The sequence below is a fragment of the Apium graveolens genome, chromosome 6 (assembly GCF_009905375.1).
Source record: "Apium graveolens cultivar Ventura chromosome 6, ASM990537v1, whole genome shotgun sequence".
Taxonomy (NCBI): domain Eukaryota; kingdom Viridiplantae; phylum Streptophyta; class Magnoliopsida; order Apiales; family Apiaceae; genus Apium; species Apium graveolens.
Window position 1 is genome coordinate 63,497,036 of NC_133652.1, and position 21,642 is coordinate 63,518,677.

General features: G+C 33.6%; 1 protein-coding gene across 1 annotated transcript; it reads right to left on the reverse strand.

Moving 5' to 3' along the window:
- Window positions 1-1,395: 1,395 nt before the first annotated feature.
- On the reverse strand, window positions 1,396-21,309 carry LOC141664026 (CHD3-type chromatin-remodeling factor PICKLE-like). Its single transcript, XM_074469889.1, has 31 exons — window positions 21,172-21,309; window positions 18,889-19,035; window positions 18,076-18,213; window positions 17,813-17,967; window positions 17,296-17,454; window positions 16,390-16,631; window positions 16,192-16,287; window positions 15,984-16,120; window positions 15,692-15,904; window positions 15,504-15,611; window positions 13,914-13,964; window positions 13,711-13,810; window positions 12,099-12,241; window positions 11,921-12,018; window positions 11,532-11,670; window positions 11,288-11,457; window positions 10,419-10,485; window positions 10,196-10,318; window positions 9,805-9,914; window positions 9,578-9,656; window positions 8,919-9,116; window positions 8,392-8,548; window positions 8,042-8,144; window positions 7,764-7,838; window positions 7,354-7,415; window positions 7,185-7,261; window positions 5,793-5,923; window positions 4,256-4,682; window positions 3,624-3,756; window positions 2,721-2,794; window positions 1,396-2,299 (listed from the first exon to the last, which is right to left on the reverse strand). Exons 2-31 carry the CDS (start codon window positions 19,030-19,032, stop codon window positions 1,817-1,819), a joined length of 4,392 nt encoding a protein of 1,463 aa, XP_074325990.1. The 5' UTR covers window positions 19,033-19,035; window positions 21,172-21,309; the 3' UTR covers window positions 1,396-1,816.
- Window positions 21,310-21,642: the final 333 nt, after the last annotated feature.

Genomic DNA, 21,642 nt, shown 5'->3' on the forward strand with positions numbered 1-21,642 from the left:
AATTATGTAAGGCATATTTTGTTGGGAATTGGCATACTAGTAGTATTAGCAACAAGTAGTGGTGCAAGAGGAGCAACAGAATACGAGTGTTTGGGAGGATGTTACAACAAATGTGTTCTTCTCCAGGGTGATAGAATCCCTACAACAACCACCTATCCATGTTATTCCAGGTGTTTGAGCAGCTGCCGCCCTTCTTCCTCTCCTCCTTCCATCAACTACTACTGTCAACTTGGTTGTGCTGCTCATCTCTGCAACACTCTTACTATTCTCGGTACGTACCAACTACTTATTTTATAAGATTGATTGTGTTCTATTACACACCGTTTTAAGTAACAAATGTGTTTGTTTTACTTGACAGATAATGGGAACCTCAAACAGTGCATAGGGAGGTGCTCCACTGTATGTCAGCCTCAGCCCTGATCATCGACCTTTAGATGCATCATGCACACTTTCTTAATTACCTTCTTTGTGGCACCAGCAATTCATGATATTCTCCTTCCTGCACACCAAAAATTCGTACACATGTTTGTCTTTATTTTGTTTGAATAAAGATTAAAAATGGTGCACCAGGTTTCTAATCTGACTTCTTGTAAAATTTTCTGGCTTTTTCAAATAAATTCTTCAAAAAATAATAAGCTTGATTCATATAAACCGTGTATAAGGAAAAACCAAACTTAAAGGCCACGACTTATTTAAAAATGTAGAATCTCCACTCAGCCATTTGACATTACTCTTCATTATCCAGGCAAATGATATACTATAAGATAATCAATTTTTAAGCATCATCAATATACAATGAGCAACCAAGCACACAGCACCGTTCAGTAACCACATTATTTAGATAGTAGGAAATTGTTTCATCTACATTTTGCACAATACGGTGTTCAACATGCAAATCTTGTTTCTTAAACTGCTTGCAAATTTTCTAATCTACATTCATTTGACATATAAATATACATGGAATTGAGCTTTTCAATATATACGTGCACAGCACATCCCTAGCATTTTCTCCAGTTTTTTTAAACGTCTGGGTTCAGTTGTCCATTTCTGAAATTTCTCTTCATTCAGTTGAGAAATGTAGTTATCAGTTTCTTAAAAAAATGTTATGCCCAAATTTGTTTCATATGACTAAGCATGGGACTTGCAATCCTTTATATTATTAAATAAATGGCACGTTTGTTCTACAAAAGTGGCTGAAAATTTCAGGGATTAACAAAGATTGAAAATTATATTTGGGAGGAGCGGGAGTAATTTTATTGAAAGAAAGGTACAATCATCTTTTCTTTAATTAATCCTTTGAATAAAACAAACATTGTATTATACTATTCAAAGGATTAAACATCCAAAAGATTATAGTGATAGGATTATAATGAAAAGATTATAATACTAGCACTATTATCCATTTCAAACAAACATATATAGTCATAGCGTCTTACAAAAGTAAATGCACTGAAGTGTTTTAATTTTCAGGTATCCGTGCCTATATCAAATATCTAGAAAATCAAATTTCCATGGGTATAAATATTATCTGTGCGTATATCAAATATCTAGAATAGCATTACAAAGCCAGAAACTTCTACCTCGCTTGGTGCTTATTATGGCACACTTCAGATTATACTGATAGATACCTCTTTGGCTGCCACAGATAATCACAAAACATGAACTACAATAGGACACATAACAAGTCTGAGTAGCGGCTATGCTTTCAAATTACTCTTGCAAATGATGTCATTTGCACCTGGAAGCAGCACGCATAACCCAGAGTTTATACTTTTTTTTCTCCGACAAATTAAAAGATCTCCATACTGTATGACATTCAATCGTCCAAATATATAACATCAGGACCTTTTTTCTCAGTACTTCGTGATGCAGCATTATCAGAATCAACTGCATGCTCTGACTCTGCCTCTTCCATCTCAACATCACCTCCAGTGCCATTGGTTGAAGCAGGTTTTCTATCAAGTGAACAGAAGTCAGTTGTCTTGACATCACATGCAGAACTGGTCTTTTCTTTCACTGATTCAGTTGTTGGCTGAACTTCTGCAGGAACCTTGGCCTTTGTTTCTATATCAGCCTTCTGATTATGCTTGTTTGCTTCAGAGGATGATAGTTTATCTCTTTTCAACGTAATGGATTCTGCACCAGGAAAACTCTGCTGCCCAGAATGCAGATTTTGGCATATGCTATGGTAAACTGATTCTAATGGAAGAAGGCTTTGTCTCAAATTAGGCCCAACTGGTTTACTAGTCAAATGTGCTTCAACAAAATCGTGGACATTCTGATCCAGTACATTGCACATCTGTGATGAATAATGTTCAAAAGAGATATGATTATAATAATGGAGTTGAATTTTCTTCGCTAGATCTAATACTTCTTAATTTACAGAACCAATTCAAAATACAATATTTTCTGAGGGGCATCAAGTTATTGAGCTTAAGCATTTTGTTGACTTGTACAAGTCCATGTAAGTTCCGCTTGGTACTTTTAGGCATCGGCAATGTATCATGTTTATGTTTCTCCAAAAAGAACCAATGAAGTGCACAAAAGAGCAAGAAAGATTTATTTTTTAAAAAAAAAGAGGAAGATGTAATTTACAAATTTGAAGCAAACTAAAAGCTCTATCAATGTGCAAAGTACAAACTGAACGCATCAATTTAGCAAACAAGCTACATTTCAAATGACCAGTGATTAGAATGTAAGGTAAGGTCACAGTAAGTTACCTTGTTATAAAGATGAGCCATATCCATACGATGTGTTTTATCATCACAAGCAGCTGCTGATATTTCTTCTGGAGCTGCGCAAATAAGATCTAGGTAAAAAAATCTTCATATATTTAGGTAGTAACTGATACTGTTAAATCAAAAAAATTCTGTAGCATTGTGTCAAAAACAAAAAAGCTGTGCATATATTCATCTTAATTTTCCTTTCCACAACTATTTAATGAACAAAATCTTAAAGTGACAATTTAATACTTTCCAGTAGCCTTCAGTAGGTTGCAAAATAAGGATGATTATGAAGAGGGAAGAAATTTAATAACAATTAAAAGAGAACAATTTAGAAGTTCTCATGTGTCACTACTGAACCGATTGGTCGAGTGGCTTGTTCAGTCTGTAATTTCTACTAGACAACTGATCACCAATTTAATAACTACGAGTTCTACTGAGATTTATTGGAAACAGAGTTATATAACATATGAAGGTACCAGATATAAGGCACATCTGCCAGACTGCCCTTTAAGGTTTGAAGAACCTATCCCAAATGAACTAATATTCCTACAGTGTTTATTATTTGACTGTTTTCAATAATCACAGGATTGTCTGTTGTTAATATAATATATTACTACTTTAAATATCTGCAACATGAAACTTTTAGCATTCTCTTTAAAAAAAATATGATACTTTTTGATGTACTTCCATGAATTTGAGTTTCAATACAAACAATACAGTGCAAGTAGTATGCCATTCTTGTAATTAACCTGAAAAAGGCTTATAAGAAAACAATCATGGTAATTTCAAGACAATAACAAGTAGAAAAAAGCAGAAAGCACAAAGAGATATGCAGGAATTCGACCACAGTTCAAAAAAGAAAGCCGCACAAAAGGGAGGAAAACCGTGTTCACTTACAGATTACATCTAGATGAGGCAAACATTCAGAAAAATCAGAGTTATTCTCCTTGACATCAGGAGCTACTATATCGGCTACAATTGGCTCAGTCTCCATGTCTCTGGCAGGAATCTCATTAGTACTTTCATCAGCCTGTGATGTGATTAATATAAGGTTTTAAGAAAATGAAAATACTTCAGGCGCGCTGAAATTTCATTGAAAATTTTATGTGCGCCAGAATGCGATAACAAAAACAATCGTAAATAAGCCAATGAATTTCTTAAAAAAACAGTTCTAATAAGAAATCCGGTTATACAGGACTAATGCCCAAAAAGCTGAAGAAAAGAAACTTTTTTAGTTTGAATGTTCTCACATGAAAAGACTAACCAGACTTGTGTCTAATACTGCTGCAGTGAAACAATTCTTAATGTACCGATAAATAGTAACAAATGCCTAACAAGACAAATACTTTTTTCTTCTTTTCTCTGAATCAAAATTATATTGACAAACTCAACTTTCTGTATACTTACAAAATCATGCAACTGAACACATACTCTAATTTTCAATTAGAATATGAGCATCATGCAACTGACGCCAGTGACCTATACAGTATGAGCTTAAGTTCAGACACAAGAGCATGTGGGAAACTTACAAAAACTTCTTTCTGATATTCTGCATTGACTGCTTTCTCCAAAAGCAGCAGCCGTTTCTTGATAAACTCAACCTGTCTTCGCTGCATTTCTCTAAAATTAGATAGAAGAGAAGAAAAGTCCTGATAGACTTGTGCTCGATTGGTGCCATCACCGGCTCCCTTCGTAACATCAGTTCCCGGACCATTCCCACCAACTAATGTCTTTGAATTGCAAATCATTGTTTCAGAGGCAGAAATATTTATGCCTTGTGCCTGAAAACCTTCAGCGCCAGCACCTAGTGCTTGAGAACCACTGGCTACAGAAACTTGTGGTTGAGCTCCTGGAACAGGAAGGTTTATGTAAGGCATATTCAGCTCATGACAGATCAGCTCCTGAACTCTTGATTCCTTATCATCGACAATAGCTTGCCATCTCCCATAACCATGTCTGCAGCCAAAAATAAAATTAAAAATATCTAAGAATTGTTGTTGACTGCAAAATTATACTTGCATGTTATTACTGTTAAGAACAGAAGTAGAAGTACGTGAAACAGTAACACAAAAAAGTAACAGTAGTAATAAGTATTACTGCATTTCTACACTAATAAATTTCTAATCATTAACAGAAACGCTATGATTTTGAATCTACTAATATCTAAACAATAAAACAAAATAATTAACCACTATTTTAAACATTTCCTGCTCCCCTTCAAATAAAAGACTAAAACTAAATTTCTAGATTATGTCTTAATTAAAAATTACATATTTGTATATGCTAATAAATTATATAGGGTACTGGATAGAGTGAGAATAAAATAGTCAATGAATCAACAGTTAAAAAGAACTTGCACGAACGAATGAAATATGAATGCGCATATCTTTTTTGCAAAAAAAAAATGCAGTGAAAGTAATATTGATCTCTCTCTATCTATATATTTTTCAACAATATTTTTGGTAGTTCAAATATAAACTATACTAGCATGTGGCGTATTAACAATACATAATTATGATAGATTTAGCTCACATGAATTAGTAAGCCAAGTACAACAACTCAAAATTTTCATAGTTATTTACTTCAAAATCTTTTAGTTTCAAGTGACCATTCTTTGCTTCGTGAACTTTTACTCCTTCCCCCCCCCCAATGGCATGACAACCCATTCATAAATGCTAACTTGAAGAACAGGGCGAAAGGCAGATTAAGGCATAAAATAACTGTTCAAGGGTCGAGGGACAAACCCTGAACACAGTTATAACTTTGTCAAATAATGAAAACCAAAAATACAGAGTAGGAGAAATAAACAAATCAAAACCTTGAATGGGTGCAATATTAGTAATGGAAGTGTTTTATGGTTTTCATGATTTGAATTGGTTCCGTATTCTACATTTTGACAACTGTTATGCCAGAGTAATCTGCCCAGGTAAGCAACTGAGAACACATAATCGCTACGTAAAGAAGAGTATCTAGCAACTACAGTTGAGTACTGTGATATTGCTCATAACACGTTCTGCGAACATATTTTAACAAATATATACACAATTATATACTAATAGTACATACTTTAGTACTGCACGGAGAAGTAAAAGGTCATGCTCTCCCTTCCAAAATTTTCCACATCTCAACCCTGGCAACCGATGTACAATATCGTCACTGAAAAGGGGTACACCGTGCAATTTTGATGAACTCTCTATCTGCAAACAACATTAGGACACAAAAAGGACCAGAAGCGTTGCTTAGAAATGTTCAGTATAAACAAAGAATATGGAGTAATATGTAGTATTACAGATGGTATAGATCTATGATATAGCAGATTGTCCCACAGATATAGAAGGGAAATTTTACTGCACTAAAACTAGCAAACTGGTAGTAGGCTTGTATATTAAAATTGATTAATTACCTCAAAGATGTCATAAACCTATTCAGAACTGTAATAACCATGAAATACATGTTAAAGACCTGAGATCAGGAAACAGTTTTTTCCTTGAACTTGTGAAGACATGAAACAACACAAAGCGTGTGATTCCTTTGTCTCGAACAGTTATGAATGGGTGCTCAAAAAGCTTTCACCACTATGGATGTCTTATGCAAAAAGCTAGCAAGGCGGCAATATTTGGGCACTCGACTGACTTGGAGAACTATGCTCTCATGAAACTAGCAAGCAATTTTGTGAACACTAAAGTACTAGCTGTGAATTGAAAAGCATACTATAATTTACTAAAACATGGTAAAACAACGCTAGAAATTTCTTTTACATATTCTACAATCTAAAACATAGTGAAACAAGGTTAGACATGTGTTTTACTCTACAATATTATTTCCAAATTCCTATATAGTAAGAGCAAGAGGGTGTCTTTGGTCATCGTCACTTGTATGAAATGTTTGTCAGGACTCTAACCTTATCTACTACAAAATATAATATCTAATATTATGTAGTTCTAGGCCAATTATAAATTTACAAGTAAAAAAAAAGAAGGTAAATCTAATAAGGAGATTGTCAACTTATCACCACATTATATATAGATTTGGTTTTCAAACAAAGATAACTACCTACTATAACATAATGTTATGTATTATATTTTACCAATGGAAAATCTTAGCCATTAAACAAATTAGTAATAAACTAAATTTAACGAGGAAGATGTTGGAGAGCGAATTAACATAAATTAATCAAAGATACCAGAAGGAATAATATTAATTAGCATGGTTAATTGCTTTATTTAATTATATTACAATTTAATATTTTATACTAATAGACAACCACATACACGGTGAATCTTATTCTTATCCATCAAAATGACTGACAGTGGTAGACTTTAAGCATATAGTGATAAGTATGACCATATCTAGGCAAATATATAAATGTAAAAAGTACCTACAAAAATACTTCAAATTTATAAAGAACGCTACGAAATTATCAAAGCTAAAATGTAAATGAATGTATGACGAACTTACTTTCTCTTTCATGAGGAGTAAGATTGCAATCCTTACAAGGACATCTTGTATCCTTAATCCTTCTTTTGGAACGCCATCTAATGATCAAGTAAAACTTACTGGAATTAGAGGCCAAAAAATTACAAAGATAAATGTACACTAGAAGAAAGATAAAGCTAGTAGCATTCACCAGAAAATGTAGGAGAGTCATTGATCTCCTCTGCAATGTGCGTTAAGAAAAGTTTCCCATAACTGCAAAATGATGACAACAATAGTACTAAACTAGCGAGAAGAGAAAAAATGCAGTGTAAAACTTTGCATCCAGGGTTATCTTAAAAGCATGTAATTTTCAGATTTAGAAGCTAAATTAATGTTAATGTGGTTAGAGTTAAGAAACATATCTTGAAGAGTTTATTCTTTTTTGGGTTGTTCATACATGCAATAATCTAATTAGCTATCTTAAGCAATCCTTGAAGTGTTCTAAAATTCAACAAAAAGTTTCACAGCTACAAACTGCCAACTGGCGACAAAAATTAATTTTGACCAACACACCACAGATTAGTATGACCCAAGACTATCAAACTAAAATAAACCACATACGCATGTATTTCTTCGAATGTCTTCTGCTTCAGTCGTGGTGTAAACTCTGCCCAGTCAAAATCCCCAACTCCAAATCTGAAAACGAATAAGGATTCACATATTAAATTCTGAAGCAACTGCATATCTAAGTATCAGCACCAAATTAACTATGATATACTATTGATGATGTAATGAGAAAATAACTAATAAAGAGACGGCATGCTAAAAGCCAACGCAAAAGATTAATTTAGATATTTGATATTCCAATAGAATAAACAAGACCAAACGGAAGAACAAACCTCATAAGAATTTGGACAAATGTAGCTCTTTGATTTGGAGTAAATCCAAGGACTTTGAAAGATTTTCCCTCTCCTTCCATCAGAGGAGGAGGTACACTATCAACTGTTTATGATTGAAAAAAATACCAATGATCAAACTGTAATCAAATTCATGTATAAAAACTACTAAACGGTAAAAAGATCATAAACGATATTTTGCCACAAAGATAAAAGCATCACCTACTCACATGACTATTTGTCTTTGCCAAGTGTTAATTGTTATTAGGATTACTTTTATTAATCAATGCCACACTCTTTGCTTTTGATTTATTTATTCTTTTACAAACATATAATCAGTAAATAACTTTTACCCCGGGATTTCTTTTTTGAAGTCCTTCTAACAAGTGTAGCTTCAATTATCTCACTATCAGTTCCATCATCAGTATGTTCAGCATCATAATTATCATCTTCACCATTAGAACTTATATCTTCCAGGCCAGCAAGATCATCGTCATCAACAGAGACCATCTGAGTAAGTCCAAAAGAACGAGCCACGGTTTTATAGATCAACAAATACTGAAAGTTAATTACATACAGAGTGGTAGACCTATTGAGGACCATAGTCCCTCGACCTAAAACTGATGGCTGGATATCAACATCAAGTTTTAGATATAATCTACTGAACAGACAAGTGCACTCAAATATAGTCTAGGAAATTAAGTTAAACAGCTATAAGAATTGAGATCTTCATTAGATATCAAGATATATGAATACTGAAGACTATAAACAGGGAGTTAAAGTAAACAAATGAGCACGTATCAGCTAGGTTGTTCCAGTTGATTGTAAACATTAAACAATGAATAATGATGACTAATTCACTAGTGGAGTTCAACGTTACCTGTTTGCGGCTTCTCTTCCCCTTTCCCATGGCACTAAACTCCTCAACTTTGTGCTCTTCAAATCTATCTTTCAACAGCTCCTCCCAGTAATTTGCTCTTTCAGAATTGTTTGCAGTAGGTTTGTTATCTGTTTCAAGAATTTGAGCTTCATCCTTCACTTTAGATTCTGTCTCCTCAATATACTCAAAATTTGCTACCTGCACAAGCAATAAGTAATGTCTTCAATAAGACCAAAGTTAAAAGAAGGAGCTCTACAGTTTACATGCATATTGTTATATATTTACAAGCATTGAATTGGTTCAAAAGAAAGTCTGTCTTGATAGCAAGTAGAAGGAAAAAAAAGGTGCGGACAGAGTACAGATGATAAAGGTATTTTTAGTTTCCTTCATCCCAAATAGATATTGATCTATACAAACTTAATCGATAAATTGATTCATCATAAATCCATTCAGATCCATTCACCCAAAAACAATGGGCCCTAAGCTGGTGATATGACATGTAAGTATGAGTGAAGGTACGCATGTTCAGATGACATTTCATAAAGATTGATAAATGAAACAACTCTCACCGAATATGAGCAAGGTGGAAAAGTTAAACGCAAAAATATAATTGCAAATATATAATACTAATTAAAAGAAAACTAAAAAGAAAACCAAACCTTAAAGGCCTTCAAAAATCCATCTTCTTCTTCATCCAAGGTGGCTTCTTCAGCAACAACTTGATCACGATCTAGTAATCTGAAAGATTGAGTTTCTATTAGATTAAAAATAGCAGCAGAATGAGGTTTACATATACAAAAATACACGCACAGAAAAGAGGGAGGGGAATCAGTAAACAGAGCGTAGCTAGTCCCTAAAGGATATGAAGCAAAAATATATAAAATACCTATCTATCGCAGCATCATCATAATGAATTTGTCGGGATTTTCCAGCCTCGTCATTCTCATCAGAAAACAATTCTTTTGACCCATACTTGATGATGTCATCCAGTTCTTCCTACATACAATTGAACCATCAAACATTTCAAAGTTTAATGAATAGTCGGGTCTGTCAAACAACAATAAATATGTATCCTTATCTCAATCATAACAACCATATTAATAGAATAATGCAGTTATTGCATTTATGGCCCAAGGCAGTTTTTTCTGCAATCATGTTACTAGTACAGATTTGCAGGACCCAAATTTAGCGACTAAAAAAACATTTGCACATATTGATTATTCATTATTGCCAAGGAAAAGCAGAGATACAAGAACTAAGTAAAAACATGTCAATACCTGGTTTATATTTTGGGTCTTTAGCTTGCCGACAACTAGATGCTCTAAAACCATTTTTTTCTTGGTCATCTGCATCATCCTTTCTTCAATTGTTCCTCTGGTTATAAGCCTAAAAATCATCACCTACAAGATTGGAAGAATACTTAAAAAAAATATGAGCAGTACAATCAAATCAACTCTGCTCCCTAAGAAAGTCATAAAATAAGATTAAAAAAAAATCAACCTTGTTTGTCTGACCAAGTCTATGAGCTCTAGCCATTGCTTGTAAATCAGCATGAGGATTCCAATCACTGTAAAACATACAATCCATTAAAAGAATATTTACAACAGATAGGAATTTATAAGGAGAACTGCTGGATGCTTAAACAAGCTGACATCTACAACATTGTTAAGCAAATTAATATACTATACATATAGAACCTGTATTGCATGAAAAATACATACTTGTACATCCCCACAACCAAAACTGACCCAGTGTATCCAACTTGTAGACCAGGGGTTGGTTCTGGGGAGGGTAAAAAGATGGGAGCTGTTTAAGCTGAACTACAGATTAAATCTACACAATAATATAGAACATCAACTGATGTACAGGTAATGAAACTATCTGGAGGAGGGAGGTGCTAAGTATATAGCTTTAACTGTGTTCCAGAAACTTTTTTATGAGAGAAAAGAAAAGAAAGTTGAAGATTTAATTTCTTCAACAAGTTCCCAAAAGATTATTCAAGAAAGGAAGGAAAAGATTTCTAAAGATTTGGGGGGGAGCCTTTATATATTTGTCTCTAAAATCTTATTCCCACTTTTGGAAAGATTTAGAGAGAAAACAAAAGAACTCATTTTCTATTCTTTTCGTTTCTTTCATTGATTCGGGAACACGGCGTAAAAGACCACGAGTATCGGACGTTTATTGGAGGTAGAATCAGGTATATAGGAACGGCAGGCCATATATGTATATGTACAGGGTTTTCATAACAACAACCATCCATCACCAAGTCTAATTGCTGAATGCTCCCGAAAAACGCTATTGGCACTATTAATCAATACAGTAGAATAAACTGAGAGATATAATATATAACCATTGCGTCATAAACTTACCTGTCATATATAATGACCGTATCAGCAGTTGCAAGGTTTATCCCCAAACCCCCAGCTCGGGTAGATAGCAGAAAACAGAATCTGGAGGAATTTTTAGCATTGAACCTATCAATTCGAATTTGCCTCTCAGCTCCCGCTACAGTTCCATCAATTCTTTCATATTGCCATTTCTTGGAAAAAAAATCACAATAATTATTAATCAACGAATCAGTTAATGTTGACAGAAACACTATAGCAACCATACCTGATAGTTACAATAATCTTCAAGCAAATCCAACATATGCTGAAACTGTGTGTATATTAAAACCCTATGTCCTTGTTCTTTTAATTTCACCATCATCTTATCCATAAGATTTAATTTTCCAGAACATTCAAGCAGCTGTCTGTTACATGAAATTTGGAGCAAAAAAACAGATGTTATAACAGTTAACAGAGTCATAAAATCAAGATGGATAATAGGACATCATTAGGTCCCTCAATTTGTCATAGGTTGAAGTTTTATAATAGATGATAGATATGGTTTACAGCATAAATCATGTGTTTGGACAATATAATACACCCAAATTAAAACTTTTTATTTATTATAGTCAGGGAAGTAAGAATAAATCATAGAGAATGGTTTTAGATAACTACTTGTTAAATTCAGTTGTATCTTGCGGCTCAACTCCTTCTAACATGAATGCATGACAACAAAGCTTCCGCAATTCCATTACAACATTAATCAAGGAGATCTGGTATCAAAAAATCATTTAGCAACTGTTGATAACTAAAAAATAATGACAAACTGATTTCAAATTTATATGCCAGTCACCTGAGCTCCGCCTCGACGAGTCAGAAGCTGATAATTCCGTGTCAAAATTGCCTTGTAATATTCCTTCTGCTTGCTACTCAAATCAACACGTAAAATAAGTTCCCTTTTAGGGGGTAGCTCCTTCATTACATCTTTCTTCACTCCTGCACTTAATCAAAAAATTTAGTCCGGTGTGTAAATATAACAGTGGGTCTAAGCAGTGGGTTATTGGCTTTTCTTTTGAGTTATTAAGTATGGCAGACACTTTGGACAAAATCACCCAGATGATAGTAATTACAAACTAGATGTTCAAACTTTAAAGATTGGGCGAAGAATGGGGACGGTGACATCGAAGGTGAAAGGGCAGTGATGCACAGAATTATTCTGGAGCCAAAGTTCTAGGCATGAGGTGCATGCCTCATTGAACACAGACGCACCAGTTACATTTAACAAATATATATATATATATAACAAAAGACAGCATAAATGAGTAAATGAATATAATTAAGAGTTAAAGTATAAAATTATAATATTAATTGCCGGTAATTATAACAATAAGTTAATATAGAATAATAGCATTTAAAGGCAAAACGATAATATAAGCTAATTCAAACTATAGAAGGAGCTAAACATGTCACAAAATAGTATTAACAATGATTAATTTCTCAAAGTATTCAACGTTATTTACACTACATATTTCTCTCAGATGAATTACCAGCAAAACGTTTAAGGTTCTCTACTACATAAATATGTGAAATGTATGTTTCCACCAGACTAAAAGCACAAGTTTCCTAACAAATTTAGTTTCTATTTATAATCTTACAAAAAAATTACTTAACAAAACACGTATAGAAAATAAGCAAATCACATAAGAGAACTGAATGACAAAAGAAGATGAAAATAAAGATAGTATGAAGAAGAAAGTTGTTGCAACAATCGGAGGTCAAAGTTCTTTCACCAAAAAGGAATAAATTGCATGACTTATTGACTTGTTGATACTGATAAATATAATTGGCAAGTAAAATACCTTTAAATATAACTTTACGGAATATCATTCCCTTATTGTACATTATGTATTTAACCTTCTGTATAATTGACCGGTGATTAACAACTTGTATCCAATGTTGCGTAACTATAGTATTCCTTTTCAGTTACAGTCCTTTAAATATGATATTAATAGCCGAGATGCTGAAAAGTAAACATATTATATAACCATACAAATAAAGTATATTATTGTAAAGAAGCCTGATAATTGAATTCCAAGTTGAATATAATTGTTGGGCTTAACTTTGGACTGTTTGAGCATAATTATTCCATACAAAAAACACGTATGTAGTTCGCTCAGTGCCAAGGTGAAACCACAACCATGAACATAAAAGTGCAATGTTTGTGCAACTCATTCCACTTTAGCCTGCAAACGTGAGTTTATACTCTCCCTTAGAAAAATCTACCTAGGATCTTAATTATTGCTTTACTAGACGCCCATAACCCCAGTCCTGCACCTCCTGGTACAGGTAACAACCATAATATTTTGTCGATACTACAAGTCATATAGGCACTTATTTCTAAGCTGAAAGAAATGAATAACAAATACCCAAAACCAGAGTTAATTATAGCAAGGTCAGATTTATACTTCTAAGCAGATGTGGTGCTAACATCTTGTGAAGCCTTGATATCTGCTCTTCTTGATTGATATCCTTAAACTCCTCTTGGAACTCCTCTAAACTTCCGAACTGCGATAATTTAATTGAAAAAAGAGCTTGAAGTGAGGACTTCATACTTATCTAGAACAAAAGAAATTTCCACCTAAATATGTGAAGATGCTTTTAAACTAACCTTTCCAGCATCAAGGAAATGCATAAGCATGAAAAGTTCATCCAAATTGTTCTGTAATTCATTACCGACTATTCAGTACAAAAACAAAGATTAAGTAGAACAAAAAAGAAGGTATCATCTGGACATCACAATCACATGAAAACTATTACGAGTGATTCACGTATCATATTTTGCTTCATCACTAATCACCCTACTTCAAAATAAAGAATGTGGGTTGTTTTCATCAAAATGTTTAAGTGTTGTTCTGCTTTTGAGTAAAATAATGATATTTATCTTATATTACTTCTACTGTTCTACATTAGTTACATTAAGAATTTGACCGGCACTGAATTTGCCCACGTCAGAATATTATGAAGCAATCAGCTTGGGGATGCTACAAAGTGAGTAGCTTATGTAGTGGAAATATAGGAAAGGATCTATCGAAATGTTCTGCAAACCACAAACTAACAAGAATCTTTATGATGTGAGCAATTTTCTCCTACTATATTTTTAAGATCGGAAAAGCAAACAAGCATTCTATGAACCATATGAACCACACAAACTAGCACAACCATGAAAAATATCTAATGCCATATTTCTCTACTCTAAAATGTTCAGAGAAACATTACAAATATATCAAGACTTCCTATTCTGTCCTTTCTACCCCGTATTGAGTTGACATGACATGGTGTGGGTATTATTATACTTGATGCTTCAACTTATAGAAAACTGGTTCAAAATGAAATGCAAGGCCCTTGAGAACTTGTTCATGGAGATCTATGTCTATGGCCGACCAGTTTTTATGTTATTATATTTAGCTATAACTCTGTCTTATATTTGTAAACATGACTTACTAGAAAAAGTTCCATACCCGTGTCCGACTCCCACACCTGAGTCTGGGTATTTAGATCAAGAGACAAAAGTTTGCATCGTATTGTGTGTAGCCTATTAAAATTATTAACATGAGATCTTATAGTTATTTGTCTCACTTCTAACTCCCACACCGGAGTCTGGGTACTTCAGATCAAGAGAAATAAATGAGTCCTGTTTTGTGTGTAGCCAATTAGAATATTAACATGAGATATAAGTATATAACACGTATTTGTTTGAAGTTGATACGTGGCTTAAAAAATTTAACCCACTGTCTCATATACTTGGTTAAAGAGATATGCTATGTCAATATATAGATTTGAATGTTCCACATGGAGAGACTTCGAGTGTTAAAATTATATCAGAGTATTATAAACAAAGGTAGTGTATGTTTATCTGATTGTAATCAGCTACCTACTATCTGTATTCACTAGCCAAGCAATCTTTTCTTTGAGCTGTCTTTTGTCCTTGCAGCATCTTTACTGATTCATATTATCTTTCAAACTGGATGAAAAACACTCCAATATGTCAATGGGATTTTGCACTTGGTTTTTTTTTTGAGGTCTTATTTTTTTATAATAACTTTGCTTTAGGGTATTTACCAACAATATGGTAAATTATACTCTTAATTTTCGTCTCTGATGTACGGGTGTCTGAACTCAGTGCTTATTGTTCCCTAGAGGCATGCACTACAAATATCCAAGCAATATAATTCATTTCAGTCTATCAGAGTAATCAAACCTGCAGAGGAGTTCCAGTCAGAAGAGTGCGATGTCTTGTAGCGTATTGCTTTAATGAAATAAACAACTTCGAGTCCTTATTCTTCAGTCGGTGACCTTCATCAACGATCTATATAAAGATTGCCACTATCTTAGGAAGCGAACCCACAGATATATTAGAATCGTAAGTAACAGTTTAAGCAACAATACCATGCACTCCCACTTTATAGGTTTCAGCGATGCGCTGTCTAAGTTGATCATTTCGTATGATGTTAAAAGCACATCGAATTTGATCCTTGCTTGCTTACTTTCAGCTGAAGATTGACTTGGCTTCTTTTTCTTGTTTTTTGTAAGTTTTTTGGGAAAGTAAAACTCATATTCCCGAATAACATGCCGAGCTTGTGAAGAGCCTACATACATAACCTGCAATTTAAGTGAAAAATTTGGATAACCAATCACAAGAACTACACAACCAAATTGTACAATGTTTTTGTGTACATACAACGTTCATTTGAGGAGCCCATGTGGCAAATTCACGTTCCCAGTTGCGCAGTGTGGAAAGTGGAGCCACTACTAGATGTGGAGATATATTTTCTTTAAAAAGAGAAGCTAAGAAAGCTATGCTTTGTATAGTTTTCCCTTCACACAAACATAAACAGAATCAGTACAGTCCCTTAAAAAGTACAAAACAACAGCAAATGAAAGCTTACCAAGGCCCATCTCATCTGCTAGTATGACATGTGTTTGCTTGTTGTAAGAAAATCTTAAAAAGTTTAATCCTTCAAGCTGATACGGATGCAAAGAACCTTCAAGCAAACCAGTTTGCAGCTAAGCCTTCACATTGATCAAATTGAAATATATATCTAAAAATGTCACAACAAATTGAGATAAGATAGATATTTTCATACCACCGGTAAGAAATTCAGGGCTCTTTTCATACTGTTGAAACTCTTTCTGTTTTGCTTTAAGTGCTGCATCACGACTGCTCTTTGGCTTTTTTACTGTTTCTTTCCCATATCTAGACCTTATTTTATTAAATTTATCAATTTCTGACTGAAATGAGGAGATATCAGATTGGAACTCCCATGAACATTCATCATAAGGAAGTTCCTTCCATTTTACTAGGTATTCCTTCTCATCTTCAGCACCTCTGCGACCATAAACAGCAATGTAGATTGTAAACATACTCAAGAAGACAATGTCTACAAGGTAAATATTCAAATTATCATCCTATACAGGGGTAAAAATTACTTAAAAACAAAATAGCCTGGCATGCTTTGGTAGGCTGAGCTCATACATCAAGCTATCACTACCCATCCTGCTGCAACCTGATAATAAAAAAAAGAATCCATGCTTGCCTAATCACAGATTGTAGTTTATCAGATGCCATCTAATTGTCGACTAGTTCTTCCAGTCCCATATAGCAAGGTACTGAAAGTGACGTTCACTTGAACACATACCTATACAAGACAATTACCACCCAAGTAGGCTTGTATTTAATGTCTGAGCATCTTTACAGCCTTGACAAATAAGCATCCTAATTATGAGTCGGGGAGTCAAGCAATCTTATCTATCCAGCCCAGCTCAAATTTTATTTATAAATGATTTGAGAGAGCAAGTGCAAGGAAAATGAAAATAAACCCCCAAGGATATATAGTCCAAAGTATGCATACAATGATATCATTGGATAATTTTCTGTTGATTAAAAATAAACCCTGTGCTTCGCTGGGAAATGAGCTTAAGGCGCTTTTCACAACTATGTCACTCATGGACCTAGAACTAGTGAGATGAAAGTAGAGGTGATAGGATTATACCTGCGGGCAACAATCCGATCAACTGTAGTCCACTCTGGTCTAATAGCCACAAACTCATCGTCGGAATTAGTAGATGACATGTGACGCTGAAAGTTGTTAAATTTTATTCTTAAACGAGGATGCACCTTGAATGCTTTGACAAGATCTTTCTCAGGTACCCTGGCATGGTATTTTCACAAGTTAAAGACCTCGAAAAATAATAAAAAGTATTGATTCAAGTACCTTAAAAAAAAATTACTCAAATGTTTATTTATAAGATGATAATTTTTAAATATAGATGATGGTGATGATGATGATACTTGTACATAACATAAATGACCAAATGCAGATTGAGTATAACAGTAGAAAAACCTGTTGGTAACTAAAGAGAAAATACATTAATACCGACAATATATATATCGGCTTAAAGTACAAATATTCTAAGATGAGATCCAAACTGCATGTAAATGTAAATTGGAGGAACAAGTGAAATATGAAAATCAGATGTTACCAATAATACAAGTTTCAGTGTAACTACCATGTACAATGAAGGTACGACAATCCTTTCCACTTTACAAGATACTGCTTTACGAATATTTGCTTCGACCCCAGATCAGAGGCATCACTATCAGCAGCAGCAGTAGGACGCATTTTACAGTCCAAGATCTTGTCAATATCATTTAAGGGGCTAACCTGTATAATAACATCTTAGCTATCACTTAAACCTATAAAATAATAACATTGATCAAACAATAAAATTGCATGAAAGTATATGGAAGTATATGGAAGGTGGAAACATACACATTCAGGGCACCTCCAGCCGCTAGGAAAAGGAGCTTTTAATGGAGGAATCAGACATTTCGGATGGTATGCATAAGTACAACTTTCGCAGGACAAAAGATCTCCCTCGGCATCACAAGTTTGGCATAAATCAACTTTCTAGAGTAGATTAAACAGAGTAAAAGTTATTATAACAAGAAAGAATATAGGTTACAGAACAAGCTATATTTCAAAACAATTCACTTATAATACACCCAAAAGTAGTACGCAAAATAATTATATAAATCCACACAAATGATGAAGAAATTAGCGCAAGCTGAAATATATGCTGATAGCTCCACTGAAATCATAAAACTGATAGAAGACCTATAACAACCGTCAGCCAAGGCTGACGACAAAGTAAAAGTCTTAGTCATGTTATATAACAATGTGTGGTTTGTCATAGGATAAGTGAGTCGTACATACAGACACCTAATGCTTTCAGCTTGATCAGCTGACAACTGGTCATAGATATCAACTCCGCTTATCACAACTTCTGCTTCTCAAAAACTATTCGCAAGCTAATAATGAGTATTTGATTTCCTTTCTTTAAAGTTGGTCGTAAGATCCATGTCAATGGTGTTTTCTCTGTTTATATTTACTAATAAAGATATCAAAGATAGAAAATCATGCATCACTGGAAAGAAATTGAATGTTTTGAGAAATTTTATGCAGCAAGATAAGCACATCTAAAACCAGCAAACGTTTGAGAGAAAGAAAAACAATATTACAAGTTTACAACAGCAAAAAATATTTTGAAGGCAAGATATATAAAACAGTTTTTCGGATATATACCACATCAGCTCTGACTATCTTTTCAAATGTCTTGGCATTTTTCGATTTTCCTTCTGCAACATCAGAATCATCTTCTGAGTCATCTAAATTGTAAACCGGTTTGCGTTCCGATCTAACACGAAGCCTCTCAACCAAACTGCTCATATTCTACAATAAAAAAAGGGGAAAATGTTATTAAATATCAATAGCTATAGCATCAACTTCAAAAGCTCTTAGAGATGCAACAGACAACGAGAAAAAATATTGCTATCCTCCAGAGAAGAAAGAAAATAGATGATTTACTAATATAAAATTGCAAAAATTAGAGTCAGGGGCTTGCAACACCTTATGATGCTGACTGTTGTAAGAGCTCTACAAGATCGGAGTGTTAAGTTTATCGAAAATTATGTAACATATGACAAGGAAAGTAATATTTATACATAATTATGCATACATATATGTAAAAAATATTTTACATCCCATTTTAGGTTATACGCAGGGTAAAACCAATACTAATAAGTACTCATACATGATACAAATATAATGATATATTTAATGTCATTGTTTCTGAGTTAAACAAGTCACACGAACAAGTAATAATTTGTTTTGCGCGTAATTATCCACACTATGTCATTCTAAAAAAACATATGGCAAAAATCCAACCAATTCTGAAATATTGGACAGCTATGGGCAGAAAAACATAGCTACTTATAAAATATAATTTAAAGAACACAACTATTTACCTAATTGTCCATAAACCCTAGGCAGATATATGGTAAATTCAGAAACATATTCTTTTCAATATATTTTAGCAATTTTGTTCCGCTCAAATACGTGAAAATTCTAAACAGTTTCCTCCGTTTTAAATAAAGGTTATCAATATAGTTATTAGTTAATGTAAGGTCAATTTAAGGTTCAGTTCTTTATTTAAAAACAGTTCAATCGAATATTTAAAAACTTATTCCTTCTCGACTTCTCGTACAATATAGCATTAAGTTCACAATGGTTGATATGCATTGGAAACTAACACAAAAATTCAGTAACCTCAAATCTTCACACCTTCCAAATATCCATAATATTCTATAACTAATTAAAACATTGTGAACGGGCAAGAAAGCTCGCCCATCTGGGAACAAATTTAAGTTCTGGAATTCACATTATATATCCAAGTGCTTAACTAATCTTTCTCTGCATGAAAACCCAACCAATTATGTTTCACAGGCTACACCGAACGAATGCGTTATTGTTCAAAATCAATATCACTGCAATAAATTCTTTGTTAATATTATTTTACTATGCTAATTATGGTTCAAATTTTATGTTGGCTAAAATGAAATTCGCACTAGGGTTTTTGAAAAAAGTTTTTTGATTTCATGAAGATAGTACATTAGAAAATTGTCACTAAATTTAAAGATTATCAACTGAAAAGAAACCGATAAAGGATTCCAAAAAAAGAGGACATGTACAATTCACACTTAATAGGCAGAATATGAATGCAGTAAAAAAATAACTAAATAAAACAACAAATGCTCAGTCATACTCACCTCGACCTACTGTCACGTCAACACTGTTCTAAAGGTCCACACACCACAGAATTGATAGAGTAGGAAATCCTACGGCTTTAATGCATCTAGCCTAAGAATTCTTTTAATTAACTATGCTAGACCTAACTTCGTCTTGTCGTGAGACACACGCACAGCATAAGCTGCTGATTCCATCAGTAGCAGATTTACTAGAGTATCGAATCTAAAAGTGGATTAATGCAAGTGTAAACAATTCAAGCATCAATCAACAACACAATATATCAATCTCATCTCGACCTAGTGTCATCACAAAAAAATTAATAATACCAGAAGCAATACGAATCAGAGATTCCAACAGTACTCGCACACAGAGAGGCTACTTCTATAAAGACTACCGAATCAAAATCTTAGACATAACTAAACACTTGCTTGAATTAATTCCATAACACAATTAACATGACATTTATCACAAAAACATACACACAGATGTTTGTCGGAAACAAAACCTAACACAATTCAGACTCTGTCACCAGAAAACAATACATAAATACTCACAAACTCAAACAAATATACGATCCATATCTTCAAATGACGCATTAATAAACAGTATAACAAAACTTCACAACAAGCTGGGAAACATATACGAATTAAAAACCAAAACTAAAACCCTATCGAAGCTTTTTATACATGCGTGTGTATACACAGAGTCAAATGAGCTCAAAATTAAAAGAAAGTGCAGATATATGTATAATTCGGATTGCAAGAATAGATATAAACTTGCCTGATACCGATATGAGAAGCGAAATGAAGAGACAAAACTCTCACCGGAGATGTAAGAGAATTCCCCCTTTTTGTATTTATAACACAAGTAGCGCCCAAAACTCGGTAGATAATAAAACAAAAAATACACAGATACAGACTTTCGTATTTATATCATTTCTTCTATTTACTAGGTTTTTCTTTTCTTTTTATGTAAAGAGAGTTCAAAATACCCAAAACCTGAAATTTGGGAAAAATGTCCTAAAGTCCAATACGAGAAAAGCCCGGCCCAGCTCAAGGTCAAATGTTGTATTTTTGTGGTTCGGCTAGGCCCGTGAGACATAAATTTGCCTCCCTTTTTTTAAAATAAGTTGGCTTAGTCCGGAATTCGAGAAAATCGGCCGAAAGTTTAGATTTTAAACAAGTCTGATTTAATTGGGCGTTGGCCTTAATATCATAATTCGGAAATAAATGATCCCAAATTTCACACGTA